The sequence below is a fragment of the Coloeus monedula genome, assembly GCF_965178545.1.
Source record: "Coloeus monedula genome assembly, chromosome: 4".
Taxonomy (NCBI): Eukaryota; Metazoa; Chordata; class Aves; order Passeriformes; family Corvidae; genus Coloeus; species Coloeus monedula.
In genome coordinates this window covers 33,450,445-33,465,853 of record NC_138784.1, presented here as the reverse complement: position 1 = coordinate 33,465,853, position 15,409 = coordinate 33,450,445, and the positions used below count along the sequence as shown (strand labels likewise).

Below are 15,409 nucleotides of genomic sequence, written 5' to 3'. Positions count from 1 at the left end.
TAACAAACACTAAGACATTTAATTTAAAGAGATAATACCACAAACCTGAGCATCTGCTCCACCTGAAGCAAATTTTTCACCACCTTTTGAAAAAGCCACACAAAGTACAGGTCCCTGGAAAAAAAAAATAGCATACAGTAAAGTTAGGCTATTACTGTAAGCATGGTATTTTAGTGCAAAGAGAAAAACACTGATGCCGTTACCAAATAAAATAGATTTTTCAATTTTAATAAAATAAGTAACTATTTTACTACAGTGGAATTTCAGCAAAACTTGATTGAAGAGTTAATACTGCACATTTTCATATAATGCTGCATTACAATTACAACAATCTATACTAGGAAAATAGGAGTATTATCCTTAGATTTTATATTTAGTTCTACAATGAAAGATTACAAAATATATATTGCATTACTCAAGGCAATATGTTTGAATGATTTATTATCAAAAATAGGGTTTGTTTGGCATTAACAGGAAAAAGAGGAAATTTCTGCCATTTTTCACAAAAGTTATCTTCTGTAAGCTTCCCCCTCCTTAGAAGACACTGTTTTTCAATAGACAAAAACACTAAAGTGCCAAATAACATGATCTGGAAAATCAAGTGAATTATTAAAGAATTCAGAACATGAGCTATTACTTAACATCAAGCATGTAACACTGACAGCTAAAAAGCATGGTTACAGGTAAAACTGATGAATTTCCTTAACCACTTGTGACAAGGTGCATTAATACAACACCTTGCTGTCCACTAAATTTTATCTGCAAGTTGCAAGATAAAAGACAATGGCATAAATGTTACTTTCCCTTTGTAAAGATAACAACCTAATACGATCTCCATTTAAAGAGGATTATTGTGTATACCTGGTGTCCATGAAGAGTGTAAATAAGTCTTTCTCCTAAGAGGTCCAGAATCTTAAGGGTACCGTCAGAAGAAGCAGTGATGAGGTAGTTATCAGAAGGATGGAATGATATACAATTAACCCCTGCTCTGTGAACTAATTTACAGAAGACAATATTCAAAGACTGTAGATATCTACTAAGAGGAAATGTGCACTTTATTTCTTTGCTCTTTTCTACTTCCCAAAGAACTACTTCATTTAAGGGAAAAACAACCAAAGTTCTGCGGCATAAAAGACTCTTCAAAGTATTTGCTTAAGAGAAGCAAAGAAATAAAAAGGATTCAGATTGGATTTTTAGGGTTGCTAGACTACAGAAAGATACTTACAACACGTCAATATGACTTGTTTGTCCACTTTCCCCAGTAAGGAATGAAATAACATACTCTTAATAAATCACATTTAATTGTAAAGAGTCCCATTGTAAAGAAAATAAAACAAACTACATTTTTTTTTACCTCTGAAATGCTGCAGTAGCTTGTTCGTTCGAATATCCCATAGTTTCACTGTGTGATTGGAACCAGCAGAAGCTATACATGTTCCACTTGGGTTGAAAGCCACAAAATTTGCATATCTAAATATAATTAATGAAAACTGATTTATAATATGTTTCCACAGAAATATTTAGGTGTGTGTATATATATAAAGCCCACAATATTAACACTGAGCTGCTTGTGTGGAATCCACATGTATGGAAACTCAAATAAGGCATTTCAAGTAACTGAAATAAGCATAAGAAAACAAGATGTGCATGATAAATCATAATCTCACTTTTGTTGAAAATACAGTATAATTGATCCAAGTCAAATCTTCAGAGTTTGTGCTAGAGTACAAAGTTCCTAGAAGATAGTGCTACAAAGAGTTTGTAAGCAACAAGTAAAATAATTTTGTCTAAGAACCAAGCATCTAGCTATAACAACATTTGGGACTCAAAAAAGGATGAAGGCAGCCATGAAATCAGCAAAGCACATATGCAAGATAAATACTCCACTGACTTGTTAACTAAAACTCTGAATCCAAGATGTTCAAGAAAACTGCATATAAATAAAAGCAAATATTTTTTAAATTTAAATAAGGCAGACCACTGAAGGTAACAAAACATTGTTTTAATCAACAAGTGGAAAAGCCTTCAAGCTTTCTTCATGTTGAAGCATTCAATACAAAATAATATTATCAAAATTGAGGAAAAACATGGAAACATTCCAAAATCTAAGAATAATCTCACTTCTGTTTGGATTAGCTCTTGATTGCTGGAAAACATCTGGATAAGTGCAGACAGTTAACCTCTTTAGAAAAACATTATATGAATCATTTTACTTCACATGGGTGGTAGAATTTTGATCTGTTTTCAGATTTAACACAATAGATGTTAATACCACAGAACATTAAATTAATGTAAATAAAATTACTCTATTACATTTCTCCTTTTTTTCTAGTAAAACTTACTCTTCATAATCTGAGAAGCTATTAACACAAGTTTTACTTCTTGTATCCCAGATGTTAACAGAGTTGTCCTCACCACAAGATACTATTATTCTTCCATCAGGCGAAAATCTGGAACACACAAGTGTATACATTACCAAAAAACTGATACTGCCTAGATTAGCATTAGAGACATAAGTAGCAAAACACCAGAACCAAGAGAGCCTGTTTGAAATACGGATGCGTAACATTTAAAGGACATTTGAACTTCTAGTATTTCTCATGGAGTAATAAAATTGAAAAGAAAAGCTTCTCCCCCTATTCCACCCTGCCTCATTTCACAATACACTAAAATTAAAAATCAAGCAAGAGAAAGAGAGGGAGTTGGGGGGGAAGGTATCAGCAACCTAAGGATGACAGATATTACAGAAAACTATAGGTAAAAAGACAGGACACAGTAGAATCTTGTGTTCAATCTTAACCTATATTTATGTTCTCTGAGTTCTCTCTAGATTTACAAATAGTGGGCAAAGCATTCACAATTATTCCTAGACTAGCAGACTAGGTTTTTAAACAAGAAAAATGACTTGTCTATAGCTTCCTTGAGCATTATTATTTCACTTCTTGAGCAACTGCACAACAACATTAGAAAACTGTTCAAGAACTTCCACATGTGATTTCCTAGAGCTTTTTCTTTTCAACAATTAGATACGTTGAAACTTTGTAGGGCTCTGCACTTCACCAGTGTGAAATTTCTTTCCCAAGAGATTTATATCAGGCCTCTCTTAGCTGCAGATTTTTCATTAATATGGAGGAAAGGAAAAATTAAAAAAAAAAAAAAATTGGCAAACAATCTTTTCTTGTCTTTGAAGAGCTGTCCTGTCTTTAAAGAGCATGAATCCTAACTTGCAGTCCAAAGGCCACTTATTTCACCTTTTCCAATTGCGTAAGCTTAACTCATCTGGATTCATGACCATTCTTTTACGCCACTACTATTCCAAGAACAGTTCAGAAAACCCCTACAATGCATGATACCTCTGGGAAAATGCTGGGAAGTAAGTTAATACAAAGAAATAACCAAACAAAACTGAGGAAAGACAGGATACTGACTGAAAATAAATACAGAAGAACCCATTTGTCCTTTAATGTAATAGACTGAACACACAGCAACTGATTTAATATGTACATATATTACCACAAAGCAAGCTTTCATACTTCAGCTAGGAGATATATACAAAACTTGTGTGCATAAGATTCATTTAATAAAATTTAATTATGACTGAGAGATCATAATTTGTCATTCACAGACTTTTCTTCTCTTAGTTCTACCCTGAGATATAAAATTCCCTTTGCTAGGAATTCTACTTTACCAAGAGAATAAAAACACTTACTTGGCACAGCGAACCCAGCGAGTGTGTTGGAATAGGGTAAACAAAAGGCGCTGATAGCAAACACTCCATATTTTTATTGACTTGTCATTGGATGCTGAAACTATAGAGTAGCCATCATGGGAAAAGCTCACACTCCGAACAGATGCTGTATGACCTTTCAGTACTGATGATTCTCCGTGACTAAGGGGGGTAAAGAAAATGAAACAACATTCCAAATATCAAGTCATAAATCACAATTATATTAGACGTAAAGAGTTTAAATCCATAAAACTCAATGTTAGCATATTTAGAATCTTACCCAAACAAAAAAGCAGCATAATAGAGGCCAAATCATAATGCCACCATTACTTTTTTTACTTACTTAAATATTATTAGAATAACACTTCTCAAGTTGTGTTTAACATGACCAGTTTTAGAGAACAGTGCAGTTAAGTAGCAGCATTGGCCTTTAGGCCCATTAGCACCAGTATTTGAAAGAGAACTTATTTTTTTAATATAGTAATCTACAAAATGCTTGAAAGTTCAAGTAACATCAGTCTAAGATCACTTTGAATAACTTATAATCACTACTACTCAAGAACAGTCTAATAAGGCAAGTCGATTAAATTTTTTTTCCCAAGAAACTATTTTTTGTTTGCATCATCACTTGTCTCCCCCAAATGAAGTGCAGCCATGCAGTACTTACTAAAATATAAGCCAGAGAAATATTACGAAGCATAGTTGTACACACATGAAATTGTGACCTCTGAATTGTTCTGTTTTTCTTTTGAAACTACAAATATTCAGAAAAGAACAAAGTAATACAGTAAAGAACTGTGTTGCTTGTGCTCCCCAATCTCTGTTTTGTCAAAGCCCAGGCATGTGGGAAGGAAAAAGAAATTTGAGTAAAGCCTCCAATATTCACATTGCACAATTACAAAACACGTAGCCAGCACTGCCCAGTTATACTCACATGCAAGGAATCCATAGCCTGACCGTGTGATCTTGAGAAGCTGAAGCCAGCACCTGCCCATCGGGTGAGAATTCTACACTGGTCACCGCTTCTGCGTGGCCCGCAAATCTGTAAGCTCTGCGCTGATTCTTCAGCTTCCACAACATAAGAAACCTATCCACAGAGCAGGTAGCTGGCAAGAAGTAAAAGATATTAGGAGTCTGCTCACTGTTCTTATGAAAGTCAGAGCTAATGACTACTGATTTGGATTCACAGAGAACTTAATGAGTATTAGAGGGAGGGAGGAGTTATTAGATTTTAATGGATACTCAGCCTGAGCAGAAGCCTGGTAGCAAGTAATGCCAACACCAGGCTTTTGGAGGGATGTCACAAGACTGGGAAGAGTAAAGGATAATTCTTAACAGGTAGCTCTCCTACATACTAAGCCAACTAAAGACATAGAGCAAAAATTTCAAAGCCAAACACCACGCACATCAGTTAAGTATGAATCCAGATTCAGTTTTACCAGATCCTAAGAACAACAGACAAATTCTTCAGTAATCTCATTTTGATCTCTGAGATGGAATTTGTTTCAAGCATCAAGTGTTTAACTCTGAAAAAACAAGCCAACTTAAACTCAAGACATGATTTCTAACACTTCAGATGTCTATGTTTGAGTGAAGATATCGACATATGATAATTCTGTAATCCTATTTAAGTACTGACTTTATAATACTAACATTTGTCTAGTACAAAAGAGAACATAAAGTTGTCAGTCTGAAAATAGAAAGAGCATGTTGGAGGGTGAGTTTTTTGCAGTCACTTTACAGATGAACTACACTATCTACACTCAAAAAGGCTCTTTTAACAGAGCTTGATCATTTTCAGGAACCTATAAGAAGACAATAAGCAGTTGAATTAAACTGGTACATGTGATATTCCTAAGTGCCCTATCATCTTCATCTCTGCTAAATGCTAGTATGCAGACATAAATAAAACAAGGTATTCACACTCTCATCTCTCAGTTGTCAAATTCCTAACCCTAGTAGAGAAAAGAAGGGAGAGGAAGAACAGGGGCCTCCTGGAAGCTGGAAGAGTACATGAAGAGAATGGCTTTTCTCTTCCCAGTCTCTTTCAAGCCCCAACATAGCGCAAAGAAATTGAGTCTCCTTATTATCACATGTCAAGGCAAGCCTCAAACAAAATATTAGCATATTAGAATACTAAATATTAACTATTAAATTCCCTTAATTAATGTAATACAAAGATATTATTTTTATTCCCAAAAGACTAGCTTCTGCTAAAAGATGTGAGACCAGACTATTTCTATGCCCCCCTTAATAGGTCTATATTTGACAAAGAAATACAGGGTATTTTCCCTCCACTTCAACTTTTCAAAACCCGGTTTTACAGCAGGCTCTTTCTAATTGTACTTGAAAGAATTCTTTTTTCCCTTTGATTCTGAAAAATGTGACCTACAGTGGAATAAAACTAAAAGGAAAAAGTGAAACATAAGCTAAAATATAATTTGAAGGCATCAGGCTGGAAATGTGAAACAGACAAGATTTATGGTTTCTAAAACAAATCATTGACGAACTACCTGTGGTATCTTAAGAACTGCAAGAAGGCTGTGCATTACCAAGCTGCCTTTGCTTTCAGTTCTAAAAACTGAGGGAAATATTCTTTGAAAGATGACAGCACAATACATTCAAAGCCTGGTTTCTTGTAGCTTGCTCTCTCATAGATAGGCTATCCCAAGGTAAATGAGACACAAGCAGTGACCTGAAGTTCTCCTTTCCGTGGGACATCCATGACCATCTTCCTTGTTTTCCCTCTGGACTCCCTGCTGCCTATGCTCCACAGCATCCTCTCTCCATCCTTAAGTATGTTTCTCTCTTGAAGCCACCAGCCCATTACCTCGACACACAAAGTCTATTTCCATCTCCAATGCCGCAGTTCCAGCCCAGCCAACACCACCCTAGGGGTGATGGAGGGAAGAAGTTCAAAATTTGCACAGGAAAGGGTGAGTAACCGACAGACCTGTTGTAGAAATATTTTCCTAAGGCACACAGGCTGACGTAACTATGTTTGAACAGCATGGGAGAGGCAAACAAAAAGAAACTCTAAGCCTAAATTTTGCATCTATATTGAGCTTTGGCCCTTATCCTTTACCAATAATGAGGCTCAGTTAAGCCAAGCTATTCCCTCTTCAAGCAAACTGAAAACAATTTTGGTGCATTAAGCTAGCACCCAAGCATTTCACTGTAATAGTAACTGCTTTACCTTAGCAAACCACAAGCAGAAAATACAAGAAGCCATAGGGTAATTGTGTTGCCAGAAATACTAATCTTAAAAACAGCTTTGTTCATGACAATGTACTATTATCAAGTAAACTTCACTATTTCTTTTTATTCCATTCTAAGGGATTTGCCTACTTTATAACAATGCTGCTTCTTCGGTTTACTCTAGCACAGTACTTTAAGGATTACTTCTTAATCCTTTATGCATTTTTATCCCCTCAAGGTCTCTCCATTCAAAAAGAGGGAAACAAGAACCTTCCAAGATGGACTACACATGAGATTCTACAGGAATGCAGACCAGACACACATGATGCATTCTGACAGCACTTACCAAGTATACCAGCACACTACAGTTGGACTTTCAATTACCAGATCACCAGTAAATAGTTCACAACAGATCTCCAACGCTGAAGTATTGGATCAGAAACAAAAAAAGATGTGCCATAGCACAAACAGGCCTGTTGCTCCTCAGAGAATACATGACATAACCAGAACCATATTTAGAGGTGAAAAGACAATTTGTCCTTGCTATGAAAACATTTGATCAACTGAAAAATGTAACTAAAAATGTAGAAAGCTGAAAATTCACACTGAGCTGACTCCAATACACAATTTACTCCAGTTTATAACCTGAGTGCCTTTTTTTTTTTTAAACATCAATGCTTCTGTACACACCTACATATAGCAGGTACATAACTGGGTAATTTGCTTCTCTGCTAATGAGTCATTACAGGACTGAACACCAAAGAATAAAGACTTGCCTTTATGCAAAGGCCAAGTTGAGAGATCTACAGCAAAGTGGTGTGTAAACAGATACCTGAGCTTCACATATGCCATGAAAAAGATTTCATGGTATTTGCAATGAAACAAATCTCCATTTATGAATTTTGATTATTGATGGTACACAGTTTTATATATACACACACAAATACACGAACACAAGTCGCTATAATACGGAATTACCATTTCACTCTCATTTCCCACAATAACAAAGTGGTGACTAAGAAAGTTGTGCAAAGTTCAGAAGAGACAAACAGAGACAGGCTTTAACGGTGTGATGTACATCTCTCAAAATACTGAAGCATCCCCAATATAATTAATCACTCAGTGCAAGAATTACAGGGCAGATGGAATACAGTGCACATGATGGGTGTGTGAATATTCAAACCCCACCACTCTCAACAAACCCCCAAAACAAACCCACCAAAAACACTTCACAGGAACCCTGCAGCTCTCAATGATAAGGTGCAATGTCACAATACAAACACATTTTGCAATGAATTGCAAGATTTCCTACTTGGAGAAAAATTATTATTAATTGAACCTCTGTCAAGAAAGCCAATCTGGAATTCTAAGCACAATGGATAAAATATGAAGAACTTTTAATAACTCCCATAAGTTCAAGTTCATGGCAGTTTTTGTTGCATTCTGTATGCATGTACACAAGAGGAAAAGAACTGAGAAGAGTCAGTACACTAGCCAACATTTAATTTTCTGGGTTTTATTTTTTCAAAAGAAATCCCAAAGCCCTCCACATTTATTCAGTGTTAAGTTTACATTCAATTTCTTTTAAGTCACTTAGAATCAGTAGTTTAAAATATATACAAGTGTTCATCAAATCTTCAAAGTCTAACAGAATAGAAAACCATTCAGTTTCAGATTTTTCAGAAATCTGGACATACCGAAAAATAATTGGATAGGAGTATTGAAATGGCAAGGTGTTGTTTGTTTGTTTTTTCCTTCTTTCTTTCTCTTTCTCTAGTCCCTCTTCCTTTTATTCACATGTTTTTTATTCCCATTGGGAATATTTTTAAATTTTTTTTTTAGGGACAGGTTATTTGGTTTTTTTTGTTCTTCCCAGTTTGTTTATAAATAATTCCAAAAATAGAAAGGGAGGTCATGGGGAGAAGGAAGGGTTCAGATACATATAGAGAGAATAACTTTTCAAACTAAGAGGCAGATTCACTTATAATTATTGCTTACATAGATAAGGAACACTTTAATGTCAGGTTTAACTTGAAGGTATTTCTTTATATGAAATGCAGTTTTTGCCAAGTGCTAAAAAATTAACTGTATAAAAGTTGCATAGTCTATATTCACACCATTTAATTACTTTCATCTTCAGAAACATGCATTGCACATACTATTTATGATCTGCCATACAGGAGAACCTAGGCCTTTTTCCTGTCATTTCCATTGAATGTAACAGCCTACAGCAAGCTTTTCACAAAAGCACATACTTTATATAATTTATTGCCCCAGTACATAATGACTGGTTGCCCCTTAAAATTTGATAAATGGTTCATAACTTGAAGGTCCACAAAAGAATTCCTGCTGCAAAGTGGAATGGAATTTTTCATGAATGTTTTCCTTACATAGTAAAAAGTTCCCTTTCTTTTTTTTTTTAAGCAAACAAAAAACCAAAAACAACAACAAAAAAAACAACTTAGGGGAAAAAAAGAAGATAAAAAAGGGGAAAAAATCATATTGCAAGTAACTACCTAAAAATAAATTAAAGACTTAAAAGAACCCATGCCACACAGTGGCAAGCATTTTTTGCATGATTCAATGCTGCATTCCAAGCTCCAAATTTTCTTCTTCTGTTCATCTTCTATCTTAGCCTGCTTCCACCCAAACCTCTCAAAACTTTCAAGCCACTAAGACTTAAGAATATGTTCTAACCTACTCTTACTTTATTTTTGGCAAAACTTCCACTACATCAGGTCTCACGTGTCCCTTTTTAACCCTTCTACCTACTAACACCTGTAGCAAATGTGCATCTACTACATTCCTCAAGTATCCAGATTCCTATTGCTCGCTAGCTTAAGTTTGTACCTACCAGGCCCATGTCAAGACTTACTACACTGTGGTTACTGAAGAACATTTATCACTTCAGTGAGAGTAATCAAAAAAGCTGGAATGCCCAAAACATTAAGAAAAAGTGTTCAACTTAAATCATATGAAGCTAAAATACAAACACTAACACAAGATTTTTTTTCAAGTACACAATATATCTATCACATCTACCATCTATAATCACAATCAAAACAGATTAGTGACATGATTCAAGAATCAGTATTCTTCAAACCTCAGCATAACAGAAAAGAGAAAACAGTCTAAATAAGTAATTCTGTGAACCACCTTACCAACAAATCTTGGTTTCCTCCAAGCTGTCCTTTGCCTTTTCAACTCCCCTCATGTCAGGAGCTTCAGCTTCCCAGCCTTACCCAAGGTCTCCCGTGGTACTGTTTTGACTAGAAAGAGGCAGCTTATGCTGTATTATTTCAAAACTCTACCTAGGGCTGACCCATGCCAGCTGCTGCCAAAACACAAAAAGCAAAATAAAACAGCCCAAATGTTCCTCTGTGTTATTTTCCTCTACCCTGATGACAGACCACATGAAGAAAACCCACAAGAAACAAACAACCCAAACACGCTCTAGATTACATAACTTTTGTGTCCCTAGGATGTGGGGCTGAACATGGAAAAGCTTACACAGAGACAATGTATACATTAAATATACAGCTAAGAAACAGCAGTAACTGCAATTTCGTGGTTCCTTTCCTTCTCAATTACCTTTAAACAGAATTCTTACTTGTAGCCATCCCTATTTCTTCCACTTGTGGTATCACCAACATGTCCTCGGTTCCACTGCTACCACACTCTCCTCTAAATGCATGAGAGCTCCTGACTAACCCCCCATGGGGTAAGATTTTTGCAATAGTACAACACTGCAAAGCAGTGCCAAAGTCCTTCTAATTAAATAAACTTCCTGTTCTTCTATATAATATAGTACCCTTAACAGCATGTACATTCCCAGAAAAATGCAGACTATTACAAGGCTTAGATTCGGCTTCCCACATCAATGTCCATTCAATCACATGCTACTGTAGCATTACTTAGGGTTTTAGATACATATTTTATAATGTATCTGGAACATGGGTCAGCTAATACCACTGCAAGAACCTTAGCTTTAACTTCTGTAAGTAAAAATTCTTTGTTTACATGTAACATTATCTTGCAGGATTATTGCATAATTTTAAGATGAAAAAATCCCTCCTCAATCCACTCAGAAGCCATTGTTTTATCATAATCAAGACAGAACAAAGTAATAATGGATCATAATTTTACAAAAATAAAAGGCATTAGATGTTCTAATCCATGTTTTAGAAACCAAACCCCACTATTTACTTTTGCTTTCCATACAGTTCATCACAGTAGACAGTTTCTACACCACTACAGACACATCTGAAAACATTCCAAGGTATTCAATCAAACATTGCTATCTGCTCACACGTGTAAAAAGCTTGAAGATCAAACACAGTCCATTCGATTCATACTACCAGCAGCGATTATTTCTCAAATTTCCAAATCTGATTTTTATCTCCAGCATTGCAAGTTCTCATTTGCACATCAGCATGCCCCTCAGTCGTACGATAAGCAGTAAGGCACTTCCCCGAGTGAGGATGATAAATAGTCCCATCTTCTTTGAAGTGCCAGATAATAATTTCTGGGATAGGAGATCCATCTTTTGGGCAGCTCCTCATACCTATGAAGTCTTCCCGCTCAGGGACTTCAGCACATAGCTCAGTTACAGAGTTAAATCTAATCTCCTGATTTGACGTATATTCAAAAAATTGGTTGCCTCCCTGACCATGACAGCCAAACAGAGAAAGGTGAGACCCGGTAGGATTATGTTCTTGCAAGACATAGTCGAGGCACTCTGAAGGTATTCCTGTGCTGCGGATAGCACCGTGCCAGCCAGGACGATCTTCTGGTACATGTAACTCAGCAAATACATTTTTTAAATACCACTGAAAACTCTTGCATTTCAAACGCTCTCTAAGTATCTTTCTTTCAGAAATATCTCCATAGTTTTCTTTCCTTGCTGAAGGATTTCTGTTGTAAAAGTGATCTTTGAACTCATCCATCCACACCTCAGCAGCACGTGCGGTGTTCTGAAGGAAATTTGGTCTAGCATAGGGCGCACGCTTTGGAAACACATGGCCCACGTGGGAGCACGGATGAATTTCCAACATGCCCCCACACTGCCAAACCCTAAATGATAATTCTAAGTTCTCCCCTCCCCAAACATCCATTCCTGTATCATAGGTTCCCAGGTACTCAAAATACTTCTTGCTGACAGCAAACAAGCCACCAGCCATAGTTGGGGATCTAATTGGGTCGGTTTCAGATTTGCGCCTGAGACGTTCGTGTTTAGGCACTGAGTGCCACTGAAATGTCAGCCGCCAGTCAAACCCTCCAATCATGGGCTCTGCCGTTTGCATGTAGAATTCAAATGTTTTCCAGTCAATGGTGTCAATGACGGGACAAACAATAACAGTCTCATTCTCAGCAATCCTCTCGAGCAGTGGTTCCAGCCAGCCAGAAACACACTCACAGTGACAATCTAGGAATGTGAGAACATCACCGGTAGCAAAAGTAGCACCAATCAAGCGTGCACGAACTAATCCTTCTCGTTTGTTGGTTCTTATCAAACGAACTCTTTTCAGACTGCTTATGTATTTTTCGAGTTCAGCCTTCAAATACACTTTATCGCTCAGGTCATCCACCAGTATAATTTCTTTCAGAAGCACTGAAGGTGATGTTTCAAGAACACTATGTATTGTCCTTAGCAGTGTTGACCAGGCTTCATTGTAGAAAGCAATTATAACAGATGTTGTGGGCAGTCTTCTGTAGTTGTAAGATTTAGTTTTACAACCACTCAGTCGATTATCTTCAATGTGCCGGTGGAGAGAAATTCTATCACTTAAATAAATATTTATTGCATACTTTTCAATCAGCTCTTCTTCCTGTTTCTTTTCCTCAGGACTCAGCTGTGGGCGAGAGGGTTTACCCCATTCTCCTGGGGCATAAGGATCAGGCGGGGGTTTGTCATAAACTGGACGAGCCAAATCGACAGCTTTTTCTGCTCCGTCAGAAAAGCGCCTCTCCCATTTCCCTTTAGTGATGCTCTCGCCGGCGAGGGAGGCACCGAAGGACGAAACCGACAGCTCGACCACAAAGTAAGCGATCATCAAAAAGCCGAGGAACACGCAGCTTTTGCGGACCCACGTCCATCTTCTCGCCAGACGGATCCTCATCGTGGGTAGTTAAAAGCAGCTCCCAGCAGAGAGGGGCTCCGTGAACTCCTGCCGGCTCTCCCCGCGCCCCCGGGGCGGAGGGAGCTGCAGGCACTCCCAGCCTCGGGCTCGGGCCGCCGGCAGAGTTTGCAGCCAGCCCTCCGTGGCGGGCCCGGTAGATTCCAGGGGGACCGCGGGGGAGCGGGCCGGCAGGGGAGGCACGGAGCAGCCCCCCCACCCCTCCGTCCTCGGCGCTCCCCTCACTTACTTCCTCCTCCTCCTCTCTCTCCGCGGGACAAACCCCTCCTCCCGCCTTGTGGTTTGCTCAAAAAGTTGTCGCTTAAGGAAGGGGCAGAGACTCCCCAGTCCGCCCGAAGGCGCGGGAGCCCGCCCCGCCTCCGCACCCGGACCTGCGCCCGGAACCGCCCGGCGGCTCCAGGGAGGGAAAGAGGGAGGAGGGAGCGGACCGCCCCGCCCGGAAAGCAAACGGCGCCCGGCCCCGCACTCACCCAGCCCCGCCGTGTCCGCGCTGAAGGCGACGCCCGTCACCGCCGCCGTGTGGCCGCGGAAGGACCGGATCAGGACGGGGTCCTCCTGGGGAGAGGGTGCGCACCGTCAGGCTGCGGGCGGGGGCGGCCCCGCTCACCCTCCCCCGCCCCTCAGGGGCCGCTAACGCCCCGCGCGCGGCGGGAGCCGCCGGTCCCGACGTTCGGAGCGCTTCCACCAGCGGGGGGCGGCGGCCGGGGAACCCTCGGCGCCGGGGCGATACCCGCCGGCCGCGGCTCGCCCGCCCGCCGCCCTGGCTGCCGGGGCCGAGCCCTTACCAGCGGGGACGCCATGGGCGGAGCGGGGAGGAGCGGCCCGTCAGAGCCCCGCGCTCCAGGCGCGGGCGGCCGAGCGCCGGATTCATCCGCCGCGCCAAGACGCGGCTCCCCATCCGCCCATGCGCGGCCGCGCTGCGCGGGGCGGGGCGGGGCCGGTGCGCGGATCGCCCTTAAAGCCGCAGCGCCCCCGCGTGCCCCGCTCGGCGGGGAGGCTGCCCCGGCCAAGACGGGGAAATTAAACCCTCCGAGTTTGTCCGGTAATCGGGACACGGCGTCTTAGTGGCTGTGGAGGGCTCTGTTCTCAGCGCGAGGTGCGGGTGTTGGAGCCTGCGGAGCGCCGCAGACATAGGTGGAACGCTCGACTAGCGGGAGGTCTGGCCCATGATACCTCGATTTTGTGGCTTACAAATTCATACAGGACAGCTGCGTTTAAAATGTCAGACTGGTTTTGTATTAAGCCCCTTTAGGTAGCTTGGCCTCTTGTCTTTTTTTTTTTTTTCTTCAGTTGTTTCTTATTTTGGTAAGACTTTCTAGATTCCTAAGTTGGCACACACGTTTGTGTTATACAGACTGGTCTTTAAACAGACCTTTAATGCTCTAAAAACCTACACCTACCTTAAAAAACATTCCAAAAACCCCAGCGCTGTAACGTTAGTGTTAGTAGTGCTGTGAATGTTTGTGCAGCTTCATGGAAAGCTAGGCGAGGGAACCAACCTCACTGCTCCCATAGCTATGCTAGTAAAACCACAGTTGACAGCAATTAGCAAAAAGAAGGGCTGTGATGGCAAAGCTGTCATTCGATATGCAAGTGTTCCTGAAGAAGTAATTCATACTGCAATTACCCTTTTTTCTTTTTTAAATCCAGTCTGCCTTTTACTGGTTGTTCTGACATTAAACTTTTACATCTACAGAATCAGGTCAGTAATTAGGCCAACATATAAGAATTGTCACTTACAGGACAGTTCCAAATAAATTGTGTTTAACCAGGAAATGCACATTTGAAATAATAATTTTGCAAGTGGTGAAAAAAGCAGGATTATCACAAGTATATAAGGCAGTTTCCATGAAAATCTATTAGCATTCCTTGCGTTGAGGTTATGTAGGCTGATAATTTGCCATTTTGACTTCACAAAATGAAACCCTTTGTGGGACAAGACACATTGACTTGGACCTAGCAAAAGCTACAGTTTTTTGCCATTATTTGGTTTTGGTCTGGCTTGCTGGTGGAGTTTTGTTTTGGGGTTTTTTTTTTCCCTTCTACACCCTCCCATCCTTTCATTTTATTCCCTGTGGTTTAGATCACAAAGTAAAATGTAGCATTAAAGAAAGTTGGTAATGATAAGACTTAAATGTTCTGCACTCTACCCCACTGCAGGAACAGTAAGTTAACTAGTTAAACTTAAACTGACCTCTTCACCACTATTAAAGTCTTCCAGCCTTTCTCAACCTTTTTTCCAACTATCCTCTTTCTAACCCAGGTTTTATCAGCTGAGAATGATTTCTTTCCTCAGGGAGACTACATTTAGATTCTATCCCTCTGGGTTAGTACCAAACTTCGTGTG

The 15,409-nt window shown here is 39.7% G+C and overlaps 2 protein-coding genes across 2 annotated transcripts in view; both read right to left on the bottom strand.

The window, feature by feature from the left end:
• Positions 1-13,950, bottom strand: part of POC1B (POC1 centriolar protein B) — a 48,818-nt gene extending 34,868 nt beyond the window's left edge. Inside the window, exons 1-8 of the mRNA XM_082281060.1 lie at positions 13,848-13,950; positions 13,533-13,617; positions 4,662-4,833; positions 3,710-3,889; positions 2,343-2,450; positions 1,355-1,470; positions 862-995; positions 46-114 (exon numbers count right to left, since the gene is read on the bottom strand). Of these exons, the coding sequence (XP_082137186.1) occupies positions 46-114; positions 862-995; positions 1,355-1,470; positions 2,343-2,450; positions 3,710-3,889; positions 4,662-4,833; positions 13,533-13,617; positions 13,848-13,862 (879 nt within the window). The 5' untranslated portion in view covers positions 13,863-13,950. The remainder of the gene's footprint in view (positions 1-45; positions 115-861; positions 996-1,354; positions 1,471-2,342; positions 2,451-3,709; positions 3,890-4,661; positions 4,834-13,532; positions 13,618-13,847) is intronic.
• On the bottom strand, positions 11,021-13,044 carry GALNT4 (polypeptide N-acetylgalactosaminyltransferase 4; the record flags this gene model as incomplete). The annotated part of the gene is made up of 1 exon (XM_082281059.1): positions 11,021-13,044. One exon carries the CDS (start codon positions 13,042-13,044, stop codon positions 11,293-11,295), a length of 1,752 nt encoding a protein of 583 aa, XP_082137185.1. The 3' UTR covers positions 11,021-11,292.
• Positions 13,951-15,409: the final 1,459 nt, after the last annotated feature.